Below are 21,966 nucleotides of genomic sequence, written 5' to 3'. Positions count from 1 at the left end.
GGTCCATTGTTTTACCCTTCTTTTCTAGAGAAGTCACCTGCACTTTTTCCCAGTTGCTTGTGACTTCCTTCTAGGCAAGAGATTTGTAATAAATGCAAGCTAGGTAAGGGCCAATGTGATAGAGTACTCTTCTCTAAAATCGAATTGGGTTCCATCCGGACATGGCAACTTATTTGGGTTGAACTCTTTCAGTTGTTTCCCTGTGCCTGAGATGGTTATTACGTCATCCACATGGGAGCCAGTCTGATTGACATAACTAAGTTAGTACAATTCTCCTGCTTGCACAATTTCTTAAATGCAAAATTTAAAATTTCAACTTTCTTTTGCCATCTTCAATTGCCACACCAGACTGGTCACTGAGTGACTGGATGGAAGCCTTAGATCCACTTAGTGATTTTATATAGGAGCAAAATTTTCTCATGTTCTCTGCCAGGTCTTTTGTTCAGGTGAAACAGTGGTAGTTGTATGATCTGTGCAGAGATTTTTTTGCAGATGCATGAATCTCTACTAACCTTTCTCTGTCACCATTTGTGTTTTCTCTTTTGAACTGAAGAGTGTAACAGCCTCCGCTTCCTCAGTATTTGCCGAATCCCGTTGTTTAACCGTGCTGGGTCTTTTCTGTCCTTAATCCATTTACTAGGCACATAGTTCTCCAGATCATGAGTTACAATCTGCTGAAACTTTGCCCGTAATTCCTCTATGTCCTTCTTACTGAAACTGAATGATGTCAATTAACTGCCTAAGTGAGATGCTAACAGCTGCTTATCTGCTCTTCCTAGAAGAATCACTCTCCTAGCCTTTTTGACAGATTTTAACCATAGTCACTATGATGACATCATAATCACTGAACTCCCATCTTTGCATTGACTAATTGACAAGATCCAGCCAGTCCACAGTTACATATTTCTATTGAGTGTGGGCTGCCAAACTAGTTGATGAATACAGGTTTTCAGAAAAAGTGTTCAAAAGTACTTTGCACAACTGTCCATATGTACTCCCGCCCCCAAAATAATGATCCATCTGCATCCTAGACTATACTGGGTATCTTAAAGTTGCCTCCAACTAGTACTGCATGATCTGGGTACTTCTGTGCCACTTGCTGTAGATTTTATTTGAATGGCTCTAGGACTGTCACTGGAATCGCGCGTCTGGTAAAAACATCCAATAATTAACTTGGTTTCCCTAGAGCCGTTATACACTAACAGGGAGCTTCACTGTCACACTCAAATTCGACCTAGACTAGATAATGCCTCTGAGCAGTCCACAAGTACTCAGCTACATGAATTACTGCTTCCTCTGTGTAGTGCACCTTTGAACTATCAAGGAGAGATGTACAAATCCCCACCCACTAACACAGCTCTGTAGCCAAGACTGTCACACTTCCTCTGTGTAGTGCACCTTTGAACTATCAAGGAGAGATGTACAAATCCCCACCCACTAACACAGTTCTGTAGCCAAGACTGTCACAAAGTTAACGATGCCTCTGGTTGACCCTACTCTCGGCTCTATACCAAAGAACTACGATCAGTTCTGGGAACAAAGCTAATCATTTCGTTGTGCCTGTCTGCAACTCGGCATCTCCTCAAACAGAAAAACACACACGAAATTTCAAGAATACACTGTTAGGAAAACACGGCTTCTGGGTGGCAAAATTGTAAAAATATCATCCTTTATTCCTTTTCAATCTATTAGTTATTTACACTTTCCTCTAATGACTACAAATAAAATTTCAACTGAATAGTATAATACATCGTATCTTATTGCATGAACATACACAATATACTGTCCGTGTAGATATCTCCGTTACACTAAAAAATTTTTTTGCTCTCTACTTCCCATGCTAAATGAAATGGGTATTATAAATCTGGATGGAAAAGGTATGGAGCACTGGCTAAACTTTTTTTGACGATTTCAAACACCATTTTACAATCTAAAGTCCATTTCAATTGTCTATTTTGTTTCAAAAGTCAAAATAGGTGGGATGTATTTAATGCTGATTTTGCTAAAAACTTTCTGTAGAAGCCTACTATCCCTAGGTAAGATTTTAACTGTTTCATACTTGTAGGTTCACAACATTATCTTATTCATTCTAACTGATGAGAATTTGGCATAATTTATTTTGTGTTTATGATAGGTCACAAAAATTTCACTTCTCCCCTTCCGAATCATGATTTAGACAACTTAATAGTAATTCTTTGTTAATGGAATTTAGTTAATAGCTGAACTACCACATTGACGTAGTCTTCCCAAGACTATGGTATTATGACTACATAATTGATGAAAATTAATATTCTTTTTTTCAAGAGACTGTCTACCACTTTGTGTAACATTCCAGTAAACACACACAGGTTAAACACAAACAATAGATCTTATTTACAACGTAATATAGCTTTGAATAGAAGTGCTGTACATTTTCATGATTCTGTGGACAACAGTAGTGCTAGTAGCTCATACAGGTACTAAGTCCATTGTACAGACATACCTGGCTCCTGAAAACCTGATTCATGATTCATCTACACTACTGGCCATTAAAATTGCTACACCACGAAGATAACGTGCTACAGACGCGACATTTGACCGGCAAGAAGAACAAGCTGTGGTATGCAAATGATTAGCTTTTCAGAGCATTCACACAAGGTTGGTGCGGGTGGCAACACCTACAATGTGCTGACATGAGGAAAGTTTCCAACTGATTTCTCATACACAAATAGCAGTTGACTGGTGTTGCCTGGTTAAACGTTGTTGTGATGCCTCATGTAAGGAGGAGAAATGCGTACCATTATGTTTCCGACTTTGATAAAGGTCGGTTTGTAGCCTATCGCGATCCAATGACTGTTAGCAGAATATGGAATCGGTGGGTTCAGGAGGGTAATACGGAACGCCGTGCTGGATCCCAACGCCCTCGTATCACTAGCAGTTGAAATGACAGGCATCTTATCCGCATGGCTGTAATGGATCGTGCAATCACGTCTCGATCCCCGAGTCAACAGATGGGGACGTTTGCAAGACAACAACCATCTGCATGAACAGTTTGATGATGTTTGCAGCAGCATGGACTATCAGCTTAGAGATCATGGCTGTGGTTACCCTTGACGCTGCTCACAGACAGGAGCGCCTGCGATGGTGTACTCAACGACGAACCTGGGTGCACGAATGGGAAACCGTCATTTTTTCGGATGAATCCAGGTTCTGCTTACAGCATTTTGATGGTCGCATCCATGTTTGGTGACATCACGGTGAACGCACATTGAAAGCGTGTATTTGTCATCATCATACTGGCGTATCACCCGGTGTGATGGTATGGGGTGCCATTGGTTACATGTCTCGGTCACCTCTCGTTCGCAATGACGGCACTTTGAGCAGTGGACGTTACATTTCAGATGTGTTACGACCCGTGGCTCTACCCTTCATTTGATCCCTGCTGTAACATTACAGGACATATTGGGACATATTGAAGTATTCGATACTGTAGACTTTTAGGGGATGTCGATACAGATATGCAAAATGTAAAGGGAAACTTTGGTGATGTTTAAATATTGTACTGTGTCAATATTAGGACATTTTGCACAGAAAGAACAAAAATAGAATTAATGTAAATGTATATTAGTGTTAGTAACCTATTTTCATTCAATTTTGTAATTATATTTCATTTCGTAAAAGAAAGACTCACTGTTTGCTGTAGCTCTGATTAATTGTATAAATTATCAGTTTTGAGCTAAATTATTTCGTATAATATGGACAAGATACTTTTAAAAACTCACCAGCTAAAGAGAAAGTCTGAAAATGAACGTTTAATGCACACTTCTGGAACTTTCTATGGAGAAATTCTATATTATGATCGCAAAAATACGAAAACTTGTGAAAACTGTTTCATAACCTAATTTTGAAAGACGATTTGTATCAAGAAATATTGCTAAAAAAGATTTATTTACGTTTTGAAACACGATTTAAATCATTTTACATATAAATAGTTGTTCTAAATCACTCAAGAAATATCCAGAATCAAATGTCAAGATATTTCTGGAAACATCGGTACGAATCTGGTGAAGGTTATCCAGAAGCTGGTAGAAAAATGTTATAAAATCTATTTGGAAATTATGCTTGTAAGAATTTATATGTAGTGATCCTTTTACTTACTTTAATCTGTACTAAAATTCTGTAATGTCTAATTTAGTTTTAAGTCGTGAATTGCTATCGTATTATAAACAAAACATTGTCAAAGACTCTCATTGTTTGGAAAGATATTAATACACCTAGGAGTTGTCAGTTCAGTTCAGTTAGGATATGCAGTGCGGTTAGCTCGGAGAGTCAGTTGTTGAGTCTGTGAAGTCTGTCAGTTCTGTTTGTAAATACACGTCTGTAATGAAGAATTACTTGTTGTCGTCAATATGAACTCAAGACCTTTTGCACGAAGCAGACACCTCCTAATGCAACGTTTTAAGTTGGTGTTGAGGAGCTGAAATGTTATAATTTGGTTGAGGAAGCTGGGATGTTATACTGCGAAACCCTACATTTCAGCAGGACACTGCACTACCGCAGGTCTTGTACGGGCCTTTCTGGATACAGAAAATGTTCATCTGCTGCCCTGGCCAGCACATTCTCCAGAACTCCCACCAATTGAAAACGTATGGTCAATGGTGGCCGAGCAACTGGCTCATCACAATACGCCAGTCACTACAGAACCATGGTATCGTGTTGAAGCTGCATGGGTAGCTGTACCTGTACATGCCATCCAAGCTCTGTTTGACTCAATGTCCAAGCGTATCAAGGAGGTTATTACGGCCAGAGGTGGTTGTTCTGGGTACTGATTTCTAAGGATCTATGCACCCAAATTGTATGAAAATGTAATCACATGTCAGTTCTAGTATAATATATTTGTCCAATGAATACCCGTTTATCATCTGCATTTCTTCTTGGTGTAGCAATTTTAATGGCCAGTAGTGTACAATTGGAGACCTGTCCCTTCCTTCCATGCCAACTGTACTTAGAGTTATGGTGTCTAACACTAAACTGATGGATCCATCTAGGGTCTTAACTACTACTTATAGGTCATAGAAACAACTATCAAAAGTTTATATAATATCTTGTTTTTCCCGTTTCTGTTCATACTGCATCCTAGGGTGAGACTCAATACAGAAAGGTTCATGTGATTTTTTATCTTTAATGTACATATAAAATCTTTAATGGCCCCTGGTTATAATGAAAAATTCTTTTTGGGTTTCTGCAACAGAGCATCTTATCCAAGCTTACTGAGATATGTAGAATGATTATGTGAACTATTATTTTCTTGTTTATTGTCTAACTACTTATGTTGGGAATTTTTCTGCAATCATCTAAAAGTGATGCTTCTGCAATTGGTCTTACTTCCAATGCTCGTGACATGGCCATTTCCAATCGCAAGGGTACCTTCCTTATGATTTCTCCATAAGGAAAGGACATCTTACCTTCATTAAAATCTATAAAAACCTTACTTTCTCACAGCCAATCTATGCCTAGTAAAATAGGAATATTTAGTCCCCCTAACAAAAAACATTGTACATTTGGAAGTGTAATTAATAATACTAAACTTCACCAATAATTCTTCCCTGAAACTTTTATCCACTGTTTCACAAATTGCAACTATTTCAATACCAGTAACTGGTAACATCAGTAACTTCTGTAATAGATAATATTCTTCCAGAAAATTCTGGTCAACAACAGATGTATCATGTTCAGAATCTAAAATAATGTTGGCAAGAACCACTACTATATCACGACTTATTCTAGATTTACAGTATTCTTTCACTATTTCTTCTCTTTCTTCTGTTATACTGTATTTATGTGACTACCATCTATGTTCAACATCAACGTGCAATAACAACTTACAGACAGCAAGTGACAGCACTAGCTGTGGAGAGTTCATAAAGCATGCTGCAGGGATGTAGAAAACTGCATAGTCATCATCGTAATGAGGAAACAGTGATTTATCCAATGTCCAAAAGGGCACAATGATTGGCTTTTGGGTCAAGGGCAAAACCGTTTCCTAAATGTCAGTGTTCTGTTGTCCTCAAAACACACTATGCATGGCAAAAAGATGCTATACAAAACTGCTTCAAGGCAACAGCTCTGCATCACAATCCACAGAAGACAGAGGTGACCCTTAGATGACGGGTGAATGATGGCTGTGGAGATGTGTACGGGCAATAGAAATGCAACTGCTTACTAACTGACCGCCAAGCCAAACCCAACAGTGTCTCCTTAAAGACCATTAGCAAACACTGCTGTGTATGAACATTGCTACGTATCTTTGTTGCTTCAGTGATCTCATTACATGTTTAAGTTCTGTCTCGTGTTGGAAATAGGAAAAGATATTCCTTTATTTCTAGTGAAACTATAATCTTTTTTGTCAATGTTTCATTAACTTCTGAACTATATTTACATAAACAACAATTTATGAAAAGATAAGATAGCTACGTATTGTAAAAATAACTTGTTAAGTTGCAGATAGGCACAATTAAAACGACACTTACACGTTTTTTTCCGCCACAACCTTCATCAGAAAAAGGGAAACTCTCACCTTTCATTCAAAGAAACAAGCACACCTCACACACACATGACCGCCAACTCAGGCAGCTTGGGCCAGAATGCAACTATCACTGGCCCGAGCTGTCGGAGTTGGCTATCACGTGTGCATGATATGTGCTCGCTTCTGTTAGTAAATTGTGTGTATTTCTGTTTTTATGATGAAGCCTGAGGCCAAAAACGTATGTGCAAGTGTCTTAATTGTGCCTGTCTGCAACTTAACGCTTCACCTTTATGGTAAATAGCAATCTATCTTTTCCTATGTTGTAGATACTCCTTCCTGAAGTTTCCATTGTTTGCTATATTTACAATAATGCAAATTTAAAATGAAACACACTTCACATTGATCACTCACTTCTGTCACTTGTGATCTAAGTACTATGTTCCCACTTTCTGTCTTATTTGATATATTCCTGTTTTTTATATGTGACCATACTGTATTAGAAATATATGATTAAGTTCCAATCTCATGTTCATACAATCCAGATTTTCCTTGCCTTATTATCTTGCTATATTCTGTCATCTTGCTGTATTCTTTCTTTTCATCCCTGTACATTTCTCAGTCTGCTTGACTTTTACGTTTCCAATGTATTTCATGCATTTTTAAAAAAAATTTCTCTAACATTCATGATTTCTCTGGAGATCTTTTCTTATTATGTTTTTCATTTATTGTTCTGCAGACCTTTGGACACCAAGCTATGTTTACAAGGTTGACGTAATGTTGAAATTAAAATTTTCCAGCTTTCCTCTGCATCGTTGTGATATGCAGCTTTCCAGTCTTCTAAGCAGAATAGCAATTCCAATAAGCTGATATTTCCAGCATTTGACAATCTTCAGTCTACAACTACATTTCCAGTTTCAGTTTCAATTTTCTTCTTCTGTACCTCAATTAACTGACTATGGTGATCTGAAATGACTGTGTTAATTATGTGTACTTCCAGTTTATATGAAGGTACATTTGTAAAAACATTATCGTGTCTGATGATGCAATGCTCTTCGGTGAGCTATTTACATGCAACTTCATATTACGTGTGTTTACAACATCATAAAGCATTTTGTACAGATGCTCCATTTCTATGTACTTATATGTAGGTCATCAACTCATGTTGGATATAGGAATTCTTTAATAGCTTTGCCACGTAGTACAGGGTGTTGCAAAATGAATATCTGGTTTTTAAGGCTTCTTAGCAATTATTAGATTCAACTTAGACATATAAATAATACATAAAATGAAAGACAAACTCAGTTTTGTTTGTATACCTGAGTATATGTGCTGTTTCCTGTGTCTTCCATTAGAAGGCACTAGCAGCAAAGATGGAAGATGGTGACAAGCGAGTCTTTCAGGCATACCCATAGAAATCAGTTTGGAAGGCTGGTCACAAAGTACCAATTCAAGTGCTGTCTGTGTAGAGACTGAAGGAGACACAACTATGTCCTTATAATCTGCAGTTGTTATAAGTTTTAAAGCCTACATTCCACAGGCTGTGCACCGACTTTGCTAACAAAATATTGCTGCATGATGAAGATGATTTTCTTGATTGTGCCGTCTTCAGTGGTGAAGTGGAAATGTGAAAACACACAATGTGCACATCTGGGGGCCAGTGAATCCTCACAAGATGGTACAGCTCAATGAGGCTCCCCTAAATTGAAGGCTCTTTCCTCAAGTGGAAGAAGCTGAACTACAGAACTTTATTTTCCAGAAAGATGGCACCCCGCCTCACTGGTATAGCTCAATAAGTTATCGGTCAAACAACGTTGTACCCGCTTCTGGCATGGCTGGAAGGGGCTGGTTGGCACAACTTATTTCACATGGCCACCACATTCACCCAATAAGGAACCATACGATTATTACCTATAGTGGCTGATAAAGGATCACATGTACATGCCTCCACTACCAGCTAATCTACCCAACTTAAGAAACACTACTGAAGCAGTTCTTGCAACAATTACTCCACACACACTGATCAAAGTCTAGGAAGAACTCTCCAATCAACAAAATGTGTGCTGTGTGCCAAATGGTACTCACACTGAACAGTTGTAAGAAAAACTTTTTAGATGAGATGCTCTTTGATTTTATGTATTAAATATAATCATAAGTTGAACATAATAATACTATGAAGCCTTAAAACCCTGATATTAATTTTGAACTACCTGGTACTTTAGGTTCTATTACGAAATTTTTTATCCTAGAACTTGGAGAGCAATATACCATCAGTGTGATATTGTTCTTAAGTTTTGATGCAGCAAAATCACACATCACAGATACCGTCTAAGATGTCAGTGGAATTCATAATGTGATGCAGGGCAGAGGAGCTTGTAACATGAAAATACTGTAAGTCACATGATAGCTACTTTATAGTGTGTTGGAACTATCTGCCCACTGCATACAAATTTATATAATCAGATCAGGTGGCTGCTCTCTAATTAACTGATCTGGACCTGAAAGATGTCACCCAATCATTCATTAATCTAGACACCAACATCCACATACAAAAATCAATGAGATGGCTTCTAAATATCAGATGTAATTAAGAGGTGGATGCTTCCACATCTATCCTACTTGTGTTTCTGTGATATGCCCCGAAGCCTGATACTTTTTCTTAACTTATCTGGCTGTCTGTTTAAAATAAATTTTCCCCAGGTCTTCATAATTTTTTATTACAGAGTTTCACAAATTTCAGACAACTTGAATGTAAGACTATAATACAATATTTTTCTTCTTATATTCCCAAGCATTGACTGGTGGCTTGCCTCCATTCATTTGACCTAGGTAGTGGTTTTTGCTATCAGACAGGAAATTTTCGGAGCTTTATTGGGTCATCTAGCATGATTTTAGCACACACATATTAAAGAGAAACTTCAGCATTTTATTATTTCTGACTTACAGAGGTAATGGTCATTTTTTGCAACAGGATGATTGGCTATTTCTATCTGACTCATCTTCTCAATTTCAAAAGTAGTAATGGACTAATTATACAAAATTTCATGACCATTCACAACTATTACTAATAAGCTATGTGCAGAAAGGCATAAATACATACTGCCCTGACAACACATTCATGGATTAAAAGGTCACTCTGTAACAACACTTAAACAATGTTATCTGTGATCAGTAATGAAAGTGAAAGTACTACTACCAACAACTTGCAACTACATACGGCAAACAAGGGATCTTTTGCAGTTAAGGGCAACTAATTTTCAGATTCTGCTGTTCATACTTTTCAAGCTGTCATATTTACACCAAAAGCACGGTTCTCAATTCGACAATTCAAGTATAATCATACTTTACCCACCCGGCTAGCCATGCATTTTAATGCACTTCTTCCAAAGCAGGAAGGCATGCCGGTCCCCGGCACCAATTTTCCCTGTGGATTAGTGTCGAGGTCCAGTATGCCAGCCAGCCTCTGGACGGTTTTCAAGGTGATTGCTGTGCAAACACTATCTCCATGTATGCGTACACCACAATTACTCTACCACGCAAACAATACATTTGGGGTTACACTCTGCTGTGTGGGGTTGTGAATCACTGAGGGCTACAGCAGGACGATGCCTCTTCGTCATTTATAGGTCCCCAGTATAATACACGATAATCATACTCTCTTCCTCATTTCCATTTATTTTCCAATTCTGCTTTCAGTGTGCACAGCAATAGCACATAAATGTCACAGAAAGAAGGGGGGAGGGATGTGGCAAAGGAAGGAAACAAAGTAAGAAAGAGCACACCTTAAACTAAAAACATACCTTGCATCTCTGTCTGCCTCATGGCCAAAAAATATGGTGGTAACTTCACTGTGATTACAAATGCGGCAAAGTGGTGGGCAAGGATCACCACAGAATCCAATACAGTTATGTCCACATTTAAGTTTCAGCTTACACGGTTTGTAACATGGTTTCCGGTCGCACAGTTCGTGACACTGACGTGTGCATCTCAGGTGTTCACACTGCCAACCACATTTCTCCTGTTTATGTAAAGACCACAAGAAAAGAGAGTTATTAATATGATAAAGATATTTGACAGATAAAAAATAAAATATTATTTTGAGAAAAAATTGAAAAAGAAGTGATATTAAGCAAATAAGAGGGTAGTATGAAAATTTCTTAGAATGGAATAGAAGGCAACAAAATACCTTAGTGAAACATTATTTTTCAAAGTAGTCTCCCTATACACTAATGCACTTGGTCCAGTGATGTTCCAATGCCTCGATTCCATTATGAAAATTAGATTCCTCCAGACCTGCAAAATACCTCATAAATGTGCCTGAAGAGAATCTACATCCACCGAGGAGAATTTTCAGCTTGGGGAAAAGATGGAAATCTGATGGGAGGCAAATAACGCAAATATGGCTGGTGTGGCCAATAATTTGTATCTTAGTTCACGCATATTTGCCAATGGCAACACCACTTATGTTGGGTGCACATTATCTTGATGAAGAATAACTTTCTTCCTTACCAAACTTGGCCGGGTGTGCATTATCTTGATGAAGAATAACTTTCTTCCTTGCCAAACCTGGCCTTTTTTCATGTATCTTTTGCTGTAGTTGGTCCAGGAGATTAGTGCAGTATTGCCCCATAACTGTTTACCAGTGGGAAGGTAATATATCAAATTCCTCTCACATCACAGGAAACTAACACAATGTTCTTTCCTGCTGACTGTAATACCATTGCTTTCTTTGGTTGGACATGTTTTCACTACTCTGACTGTTGAATTCTCTCTGTGATGTAGTAGTGAACCCAAATTTCATCTGTCATCACAAACCAGTGCAAAAAAAATTTTTTGGTTGTGCTGAAAATAGGTCAAACATTATTAACGAAATTTAAAACAGCTGGTAGGTCATAAAATATTTATCACTCAATGTTACTGGAACGTTTTTGTTTTTCCATTACAGATTTCGGGCACTGCCCATATTCAGACCTGTTAATAAATAGTTGCAGAGATTTCTTTTTGTTATAAGTGCACAGACACACAGGCATATTAAGTGAATACAAAGCTTTAAAACCACTGTCAATTGCAAATAGACATAAAATGAATACCAATGATAGTCTTTGAGCAGGGTGTATCCATGGACAAGGAAAAAAGTTCCCAGATTTTTCCTGGATTTCTCGATTGAAAATACACTTTCTCACGGATGAAAATACATTTTTCCCCGGGTTATGTGAGAGTACTGTAAGACTTATCAGTCTTTTGAATGTTTATGGTTTTATACGCCAATGTAGAATTTCCCGGCACTTTAGAAAACGAAACTCAGGAGGAGGGGAGGGGGAGAACACGTTTTGGATAGATCATTGATGTGCAGCAACACATACGCTGCATATTTTCGTGTTGCGAAGATCTAACACCGCATGTTACTTTCCCCGGCATTGAAATTGAGACACGCTTTTGTAAGCCAGTTATAGCTCATGTCATGTTATCTCGCCATCTGATGACGGCATAGGACACGTGATGTAGTCAGCCAATAGCAAGATCACTCTTAAGTAGCATGAACACACAAATAAGAAAAGTTGATGATTTAAATTAATATACAGAGTGTTGCTACAAGAAAAACAGAGTCTCAAAGATTAATAAGCTGCAAGAGAAGCTAAGCTTCCACATATAATGTTGATCTTTTTTGTGCTTGTTACACTTTATCACACAAATGTGCCAGTAAAACTTAATAATGATGTAAATGTCTGATTTTCTGGGCTCAAAATTCTTCTAGATGGTCGTCCTCAAAGAGTTGATTTTTAATTGAGAGTCAAACGCTCTCTGATTTAAGAAATTTATTGTACATTCTCGCTGTAGTTCATCTGGTGTAAAAGGAAATTTACTTTGAAAGTAACGCTTTTCAAACAATCATCCGCAATGTTTTCCCCTGACCTGTTAGAAGCTGATTCGTGTCAGCAGTTGCCAGATAGTGCCAGGTAACAGGCACCACCGATCTTGTGCAGCTACGATGACACAGGAAGCCCATATGTTCATACGTGTAAAACATTAAAAGATCTTGCACTATATCACAAAAGAAACAAGACATCAAAGGACATGTCAAGTTCATCGGAATTTCGTGAAGCATACTAAAATGTATGATTGGGCTTAAAGTTGACATTCGTATGTCCAGATTCGGATGTAAATTTTCTTGAGTACCAGTACTGTATTAACTCATGTTTGGTTCTTTATTATGGCACAATGCCATGCGAGCTAGAAGATGGAAAACGTGCACTTGAAATGCAACGAACAGTTGAAACTAGCCAACAGTGTGAAATTAAACACTTTGTTTAAAATAAATTGACTCCCTCAGCGCAAAATATTAATAAAATCCGAATATGTTTAGCAAAGTGACAAAAATAACTTCATTGTTCTGCAAGGAGATTAATGCTTGACTGTCAGAAAGGTGGAAATAAAACCTGAAAATAATAACATATTTTAGCCTTCGGTAATTATGCGAACGTATTTTAATTCATTTGATAGCTCCCGGCCACAGTAATCCATTTTGTTCTCATTTGATGTGAGAGTAATAAATGAAGAGGAAACAGCAAAATCACTAAACGTAAACACAGGTCACGTGGAGACTACCCACCTCCCCATCATAACTCAGACTGCTCTGCTCTGTGCATCAGCCCCAGATCTATGATATTTCTGAACCGGGGCAATACTAGATAGTAGCGACCAGCCACACATCCGTAGCCAGAAGCGGGAGTAGGTACTACTCATACGCGACTCAACTGCGCATGCACAAGAGCCCGCCCGCAACTGCTCAAACGAATCTAATGTCAACAGCTGTCACGTCACGCTCATCGGAGGCAACTTGTCAATATGAATCATTGCATAGTCTTTCTAAAGCCTTAAGACACAGTTTGCTGTTGGCAGATCCTTGTAGAGCACTATATTTTCTTGTTGTCTTGTTGTATATGGCGGATTTCCTTTGCGGTTTAAGTTTTATTTTCATTTTTTCTTCCTCTTGTTAATGTTTTGTTGCTGCAGTATTATCCTGCAGAGGCAGGATACAGTAATATCCTTTGTTGGAGTATTGGTTCTTACCAGTCAGAATCACAAAAATTTAACTGAAAACTAAAACAATGAAACATTCCCGGAATTCTAAAAAATTCCCGGGTATTTCCTGGTTTTCTCCCGGATGAAAAAATTCTCGGGTTTTTCCTGGATCTTATACATCCTGTTGAGAGACTTTTGTAACCTCACTTCTAAATTTCTAGATGAGTAAATGTAGCAGCTACAGCTCTGCACAGGTAAGCTTGCTAATGCTGGATGGCGTAAACATATAGGTTCTATCATATGTAAATGTGGAGATGTGATCAACTGTATTATCATATACAATGTTAGTTTTCAAAACCGGAGAAGTGTATAAAATGTATCGTATGTCATACTTTTCATGCCCAATCATCCCCCCCCCCCCCCCTTTTTGGCTCAAAATGCAAATCACCTAATGGGTTTTCAATATTTTTGAGGATCTGTTATAATAGAAAGATAAAAGAAATGTGTTCTTACTTTTGTCTGTGTACAACAATTCTATAATGTACAAATACTTTCATTTTATAAGAGAAAATAAAATCTTGTGATACCTGCATTATTTGTGTTTTTAATAGTTTTAGCTGGTTTCTTAATAAATATTACTTTTAATTATTTGTACCAGCCCTGTGTTTGCCTATTTCTTGGCATGAAAGGTATGACTTACTATACATTTTATACACTTACCTGGTTTCGAAAACAAACATTGTATAAGATAATACAATTGGTCACACCTCTGCACTGATGTATGATAGAACTTATACACTTACACCATCTAGCATAAGCATGCTTACCTGTGTGGAGGTAAGTGTTACATTTAGTCGTCTACAAGTAACGTACAAGTGAGGTTAAGAGTTTCTTTGATACTATTGTATCTTCATGTTACATTTATTCATGATTTAAATGGCTTTAAAGCATTGTATTCACTTTGTTCTCGATGTATGTACTTTTTAACAAGTCTCTCCAGTGTAGCTTTGGCTCTTTTACACATATGTTTCTTATTTAATTTGCTTATGTATCAGTGTCAACTTGTAAATAAAATACATCTCTGTTACTATTTATCTGCAGATCATCTGAAAGTGGGCAGCACCTGAAACACGTAATGCAGAAGTAAAAAGGTTCCAGTAACATCAAATAACCTTTATTTTATGAGCTACCAGCTGTTTTCAGATCTTTAAATAATTTTTTTAAAAGCCTCATGCTCCTATAATGACTTTGTCACATTCAAAAGATCAAACATTGTTTGGACATTTCCATTCTGATGTATTTCTGATCCTGCAGCACCAATCTAGTAGCATATAATAATCTCATACTCAGTTCCAATGTTAAAATGTGATATGACTGTTCAGATGACATCAGTACAAAATCAGAATTTATTACACTTTCAGCAGGAAATCCCCCATAACCATTTTATGCACTTTTGCAACAATTTTTGGGCAGTGGCACATCTTGTCTGCCACTATGCGGATCGGATCATCATCTAAGTTGACCTGATCAAGTTTAAAGTTTTTTGTCCACTTGGCAACAGTTAAATATAAAGGGGCTGAATCCTCCAGTGTGTTCTGAAAATTATGACAAACTATCTTTGCTTTCATGCCTTTCTTTATAAAGTACTTAATCACTGTTCGATTCTTTTATTTTTCCATCTTCACAAATCACTTCACGAGCCCAACAACAGACACACATTCATACCACAGATCTCTACCCAGAGCACTGATGCATCATGTGTTCACTCACGAAGGATGACCTGTTATTACTTGTGAATCTCGATGTGCTACTGCTGACAGCTCATGGCTATTCTGCAAACTTTTCAAACTACACTCATATGACCCCCTAAAATAATATCAGACTATTAATTTTTTTTTAGTTCCATACTACTGAGCAAGCAGCTCCTGTCATTAATGCGAATGTGGATCCTCAGCCAATACTTACTCTGCACGGTGTACAAGGCTCACCACACTGGTTTGCACATTTCGAATGCCTGCATCTATGTGAACATTTTTTTGTGCATGGTGGGCAACTCTGAGAGCACGGGACAGGGCACCTAAAAGATTGAAAATATGTTTTTAATACAACATAATTCTTTTTCAGATGGGGAGAGGGAGATGAAAGAAAACTCATTGGTAAAATATTACAAAAAAAATTGAAATTCTCTCATCATCATCATCATCATCATCATCAATATACACTAAGAAATTTATTGTGAACAGACAAAAGCTCATGTGCAACACCTCATAGCACAATTACAATGTTTAAGCCATCTAGTTCTAGTTGTGAGTGAGCCTGTCAGTGCACCATCACAATATAAATGACAAGTGATCTACCTGATAGATAGTGTGCTATTTTTCCATCTGCAGAGAGAGAGCGGTGGCCAGGTGTGTGTGCGCGTGTTAGGGGGGGGGGGGGGGGCACTCTTTTGATGACGGACTTTCTCCAATAGCTTAGCCAACAGCCTAATTTTAAATGTGCCTTTCAGTGTTCATTGCCTCCTCTATGTGGCAAGTAGTAATCTATTGTAATTCATATTGTTTCCAACTCGGATTTTTCGCAGTTAAATTACAATTTTGAAATTTTACGGAGTGGCAGTTTTGGTGTCACCACAGTTGTTGGCCACTAACACAATACTCTATGGTATCCACATTACCAGAAGTTTATTTCCAGAGAAAATGTTAGTTTCGTGAGAGAAACATTTGTTTGACCAATACTTGAATATTGCTCATCAGTATGGGATTTGTACCAGATAGGATTGTTAGAGGAAATAGGAGTAGATAAAAACTTTTCATTACAGGTTCATTTAGTAGATGTGAAAGTGAGGCATTTTGTATTATGGTACAGTGTATAGTTAAAAGTTCCAATAGCGTATATTTCTAGAAGAGTCAACTGCTATATCATTTCCTCCTATGCCTTATCTTAAGAAAAGACCACGGAGATAAAATCATAGGGATTTGAACCCATTCTTTCCACGAAGCATGTGTGTCTGGAACAGGAAAAGGGGACACAGATACACAAAGTACCCTCCACCGCGAATTGTACCGGTATTCTTTAAATATCTTTTGTATGTAATGTTTGTATGCCTGGAATATTCAATGGTTGTCTAAATACTGGCATTCAGGAATATTCTATGCTGGTATACATAATTGTACTCTCTGTCCATGAGGTCAGTTCCGATCTTGCTGTACTTTGGAGTCAAATAAGCGTGCATTCAGTTCCAAGTAATGTATTTCATAGCTGACATCCTTTGAGATTTGGGCCTGATTCCAGTTACGACAATCTATTTACTGAAGATTATAAAATAAACAGCAGTACGATGTTACAGATAAATAAGGCCATAGGCATTAACATTTACACCGGCAGAAGATATATTGTACTAATTCTTTTATTGTTAGAACCAATGAAAATTAACGACAATCTTAGAGTTTGTATTTCATGAGTTGTAAGTTTAAGTGGGTATTGTCATCTCTGTAAAAGATGGAGCCATTTAGGTAGCCTACTCTCTCTGGAAAGATGCAAGGTATTTGCTAAAATTAATGACGACCTTGTCTGCCTTGTCTCATGGATAGATCACTATCGACAGTGTAAAGACTGGCTTCACAAAATGTGACACTACGTGCAAGTTCGAATTAAAGCTAATGACAATGACTTAGTGTCGTCACTGAAAAAAATTTTCACCGAGATTCAAACTTAGTGTTTCTGCATCAAGAACAACTGTAGCAGCATGCATTTTAAAGCTCAGCTGAAGCGTTAAGTGGTTTGCTCAGTAATTAATTTATACTCATAGATGATATTCAAATTACACAAATAATTGTTCCAAATATCATAATCAACAACAATGATCGAGCAAAGCACTTAAACATGATAATGTTCATAGATTCAAATCACAAATTAGCCTGCTTCCTTCCTATCACAACTGTGAGCAAGACAGACAGTATATCCTTTCTAAATTAAGCAAACATTTCTTGCAATTTGCATAGTATATTATTCTCATCAGATAAATAGAAGCACAATAACTTATCTGGGATTATATACAGTGGAAGCAACTGACATCAAGAATAATTACACATTCTGCAACTTCAAATGCTTGGTATTCTGCGGTTTATACAGACTAAGAAAATATAATTAGTTTATAGGAAGAATTAATATGCATCAGATTAGAATTAAGTGATCTTCAATTTCATTAGAACACACTGACTTTTAAGATCTCCAGCCTTATTTTTAGATGCATGTGTTCACATTAAAGAACAACAACAAACCACTGCATACAGAATACTATGGCATTAGTTACAAATTATGTGTTAACTTCCTCGACCTCTTATAGAAAATGTGCATAAATTACAATTTCATATATTCACAGGCAAGAAATATTCATACAACAATATTGTCGAATTTATGAATTCTGAGTACCTTCTGATGGTGTTGGGAAGCAGTTTACATTATAGATTAACAAACATTTTTATAACGGTGTGTGTGACACATTCCAGTGTCCTTATATGCCGCCGAGCCAGAAACAAAGTTAAATGAGATAACTTCATAAAACAACACAGAAATGTAAGTCATACCTGCTTAATTTATAAAGGGGTCTCACTATCAAAGCACTGTAGAAATTCATTTAACAGCCCCACATTACATGCTGAGTACCTAATTTACAATATGGTATCATTTCACATAAGGGCAACGCATCTATGAGACATTCCATCCGTGAAAGTTAAACAGACATTATTTCCTGTACACTACACGAATTTTGTAATAATGGGCTAAAATTAGGCGTGTTGCTTAACTGTTTGCCTATGACTACACGATTCACTAAAACCAACCAGAGACCATGTTGACTCACACATAATAACATCATCTGCTCTTGATATGCGTCTACACCCATTTTGAAAAAGTGCCGCATTCAGACGAAACACAAACACAAATAAAAATGGTGTTGTCATGTAAAATGGTGAAGTACGATCGAAGAAGTACTACAGTTTGATCAAGCTGCAACGTGCTGGCAACAACAGTGTGATCACACTCTGAAACCACTGTAGATCAGTGCATTCCATGTTTTACACATCGTCTTCTATATAAAAGCCAACTGCATAAAATCTAAAGACAAATACACCAAACGATACAATAATAAAATGTCAGAAATTATGTTCGGCACTGATGTTTTAAGATCCACTCTCCTTTAGTCATTCAGCTGAGAGAAGTTGCAGATACACTGTGGAGAGAGGACTTCAAAGTAATTCCACATTGAATAGCATGAAACAGGTATATATTTGGTATCCTAATTATAAACTACACAGAAGAGCCAAAGAAACTGGTACAACTGACTAGTGTCATGCAGGGACCCGCGAGCACACAGAAATGCCGCAACATGAAGTGGCATGGACTAGACTGATATCTGAAGTAAAGCTGTAGGGAACTGACACCACGAATCCTGCTAGGCTGTCATAAATACGTAAGAGTATGAGGGGGTGCAGATCAGAGGCTTCCTTTACCAGGATACAGATTAGCTGGCTGTTTTTCAGGGAGTTCCTTGCGGGGAGGGGATGGGGGAATGGGTATGTATGTAAAAAAACAGTATACCATTTTAGTCAATAGACATATCATGGCACTGCACTGAACAGATATTTGAATGTAGTGCAGGGGCAGTTGAATTTAGTAACACTAAACTTCTAATTGTTATTGTTTGTAAGTCCCCTAACTCTGACTTCAGAGTATTTCTGCTTAAGCTAGAGAGAGTTCTTGATTCACTTTGTAGGAAGTACCAGAAATTAGTTATATGTGGTGACTTCAATATAAATTTTGCATATGATGGCGCAAGAAAAAGGTTGTTGCTAGATCTCATAAATTCATATGATCTGAACCAGACTGTGTTTTTTTTCCCAACTAGGGTGCAGAGGAACAGTAGCACAGCCATAGACAATATTTTTATTCATTCATTACTGGAAGGGCATTCTGTTAGTGAAAATGTGAGTGGCCTTTCAGACCATGATGCACACATTTCAACACTTAAAGGCTTTAGTACTCAAACAAATGTCACATTTAATTACAAACTATGTAGGAAAGTTAATCCAACAGCAATTGAGAGTTTTCTAAACCTTGTCAAGGAACAAGAGTAGCAGGATGTTTATAGGGGTCGGTGACATAGACGACAAATATAATGCTTTCCTTAAAACATTTCTCATCCTCTTTGAGAATTGCTTTCCATTAGAACAATCTAAATGGGGTATTAGCCCGGGTGGCTGACTAGTGGAATAAGGATATCTTGTAGAACAAAGTGGCAATTATATCAAACTGGTAGAAATAATCACAATCAAGATACAGTAGCCCATTACAAACAGTATTGTAAGGTGCTTAAAAATGTTATTAGGAAAGCAAAGAGTATATGGTATGCAAATAGAATAGCTAATTCACAGGATAAAATTAAAACCATATGGTCAGTTGTGAAGGAAGTGTCTGGTCAGCGCCACAAGATTGATGATATAGTCAGTTTGCAGTAAAAATATTTCTGTTACTGATAAATCAGATATACTTACATTATTTAACAATGATTTTCTGAGCATTGCTGGTGAATTAAGTAAAAATTTAGTTTCTACAGGGAATCATACGACTTTCTTGGCAAATGCTTCTCTGAGATTGATGTCTGAAATACTCCTCAGTGATGCAGACAAGAGGGAGCTTGAGTCAATAATTAAATCACTGAAGATAAAGAACTCTCATGGTTATGCTGGAGTGCCTAGCAGAATAAGAAAGTACTGTGTTGAACATGTTAGTCCTGTATTTAGCCATATTTGAAATTTTTCCTTTAGGAATGGTCAGTTTCCTGCACGATTAAGTACTCAGTAGTAAAGCCGCTCTATAAAAAGGGGGAAAGGGACGATGCAGATAATTTTAGACCTGTTTCTATGCCATCAGTGTTTGCAAAAGTTATTGAAAAGGCTGTGTATGTATGGATAATTGATCATTTTGTGTCACATTATTTGCTATCAAATGTACAGTTCAGCTTTAGAAATTGTTTAACAACTGAAAATGCTATATTCTCTCTTCTCTGTGAGTTACTGGATGAGTTAAACAAAGGTTTCAAACACTTGGCATATTTTTTTTATTCAACTAAGGCATCTGATTGTGTCAATCACAAAATGTTGCTCCAGAAGTTGTACCATTACGAAATATGGGGAGTAGCTCATAATTGTTTAACAACTGAAAATGCTATATTCTCTCTTCTCTGTGAGTTACTGGATGAGTTAAACAAAGGTTTCAAACACTTGGCATATTTTTTTATTCAACTAAGGCATCTGATTGTGTCGATCACAAAATGTTGCTCCAGAAGTTGTACCATTACGAAATATGGGGAGTAGCTCATAATTGGTTCACTTCTTACTTTAGCAACAGAGAGCAAAAGGTCATTATTCACAGTGTTGAGAATGGCTGTGATGTGGGGTTTGAGTGGGGTACGATCAAGTGGGGGATGCCCCAGGGATCAGCGTTGGGGCCACTCCTGTTTCTTATTTATATAAATGATATGCCCTCTAGTATTACAAGTAACTAAAATATTTCTGTTTGCTAATGACACTAGCTTGGTAGTACAGGATGTTGTGTGCAACACTGGCTTGGTTCCAAATAGTGCAGTTCATGACCTAAGTTCATGGCTTGTAGAAAATAAACTAAAGCTGCATCACAGTATGAGTCAGTTTTTACACTTTCTAACACACAATTCAACAAAACGTGACATTTTAATTTCACAGAATGGTCATATGATCACTGAAACCCAACAGTTCAAATTTCTAGGTGTTCAGGTAGATAGTAAGCTGCCATGGAAAGTCCATGTTCGTTGAGGCAATAAGTGATGTAAGTTCACAAACCACTTGATGACCCCAGCTCATGTGTCTGGATATTTTGATGCTGGCCTCCCCCCCCCCCCCCCCCCTCTCTCTCTGTCTCTCTGTCTCTCTCTCTCTCTCTCTCTCTCTCTCTCTATTATACTTACAAAAGCGCTGGCAGGTTGATAGACACAAAAACACAAACATACACACAAAATTCAAGCTTTCGCAACCAACAGTTGCTTCATCATGAAAGAGGGAAGGAGAGGGAAAGACGAAAGGATGTGGGTTTTAAGGGAGAGGGTAAGGAGTCATTCCAATCCCGGGAGCGGAAAGACTTACCTTAGGGGGAAAAAAGGACAGGTGTACACTCGCACACACACAGACACAAGCAGACATTTTTCCCCCTAAGGTAAGTCTTTCCGCTCCAGGGAATGACTCCTCACCCTCTCCCTTAAAACCCACATCCGTTCGTCTTTCCCTCTCCTTCCCTCTTTCCTGGAGAAGCAACCGTTGGTTGCGAAAGCTAGAAATTCTGTGTGTGTTTTATTTATTGTGCCTATCTACCGGTGCTTTCCCACTTGGTAAGTCTTGGAATCTTTG

At 37.6% G+C, this 21,966-nt stretch overlaps 1 protein-coding gene across 1 annotated transcript in view; it reads right to left on the bottom strand.

Annotated features, from left to right (window-relative positions):
• The window catches only part of LOC126273167 (NFX1-type zinc finger-containing protein 1-like), a 255,031-nt gene that overhangs the window by 45,908 nt on the left and 187,157 nt on the right, over positions 1-21,966 (bottom strand). The window contains exons 12-13 of the mRNA XM_049976640.1: positions 15,491-15,602; positions 10,303-10,520 (exon numbers count right to left, since the gene is read on the bottom strand). Of these exons, the coding sequence (XP_049832597.1) occupies positions 10,303-10,520; positions 15,491-15,602 (330 nt within the window). The remainder of the gene's footprint in view (positions 1-10,302; positions 10,521-15,490; positions 15,603-21,966) is intronic.

This window comes from Schistocerca gregaria, chromosome 5 (assembly GCF_023897955.1).
Source record: "Schistocerca gregaria isolate iqSchGreg1 chromosome 5, iqSchGreg1.2, whole genome shotgun sequence".
Taxonomy (NCBI): Eukaryota; Metazoa; Arthropoda; class Insecta; order Orthoptera; family Acrididae; genus Schistocerca; species Schistocerca gregaria.
The sequence above is the reverse complement of the archived record's forward strand: the minus strand, read 5'-3'. Positions and strand labels throughout refer to the sequence as shown.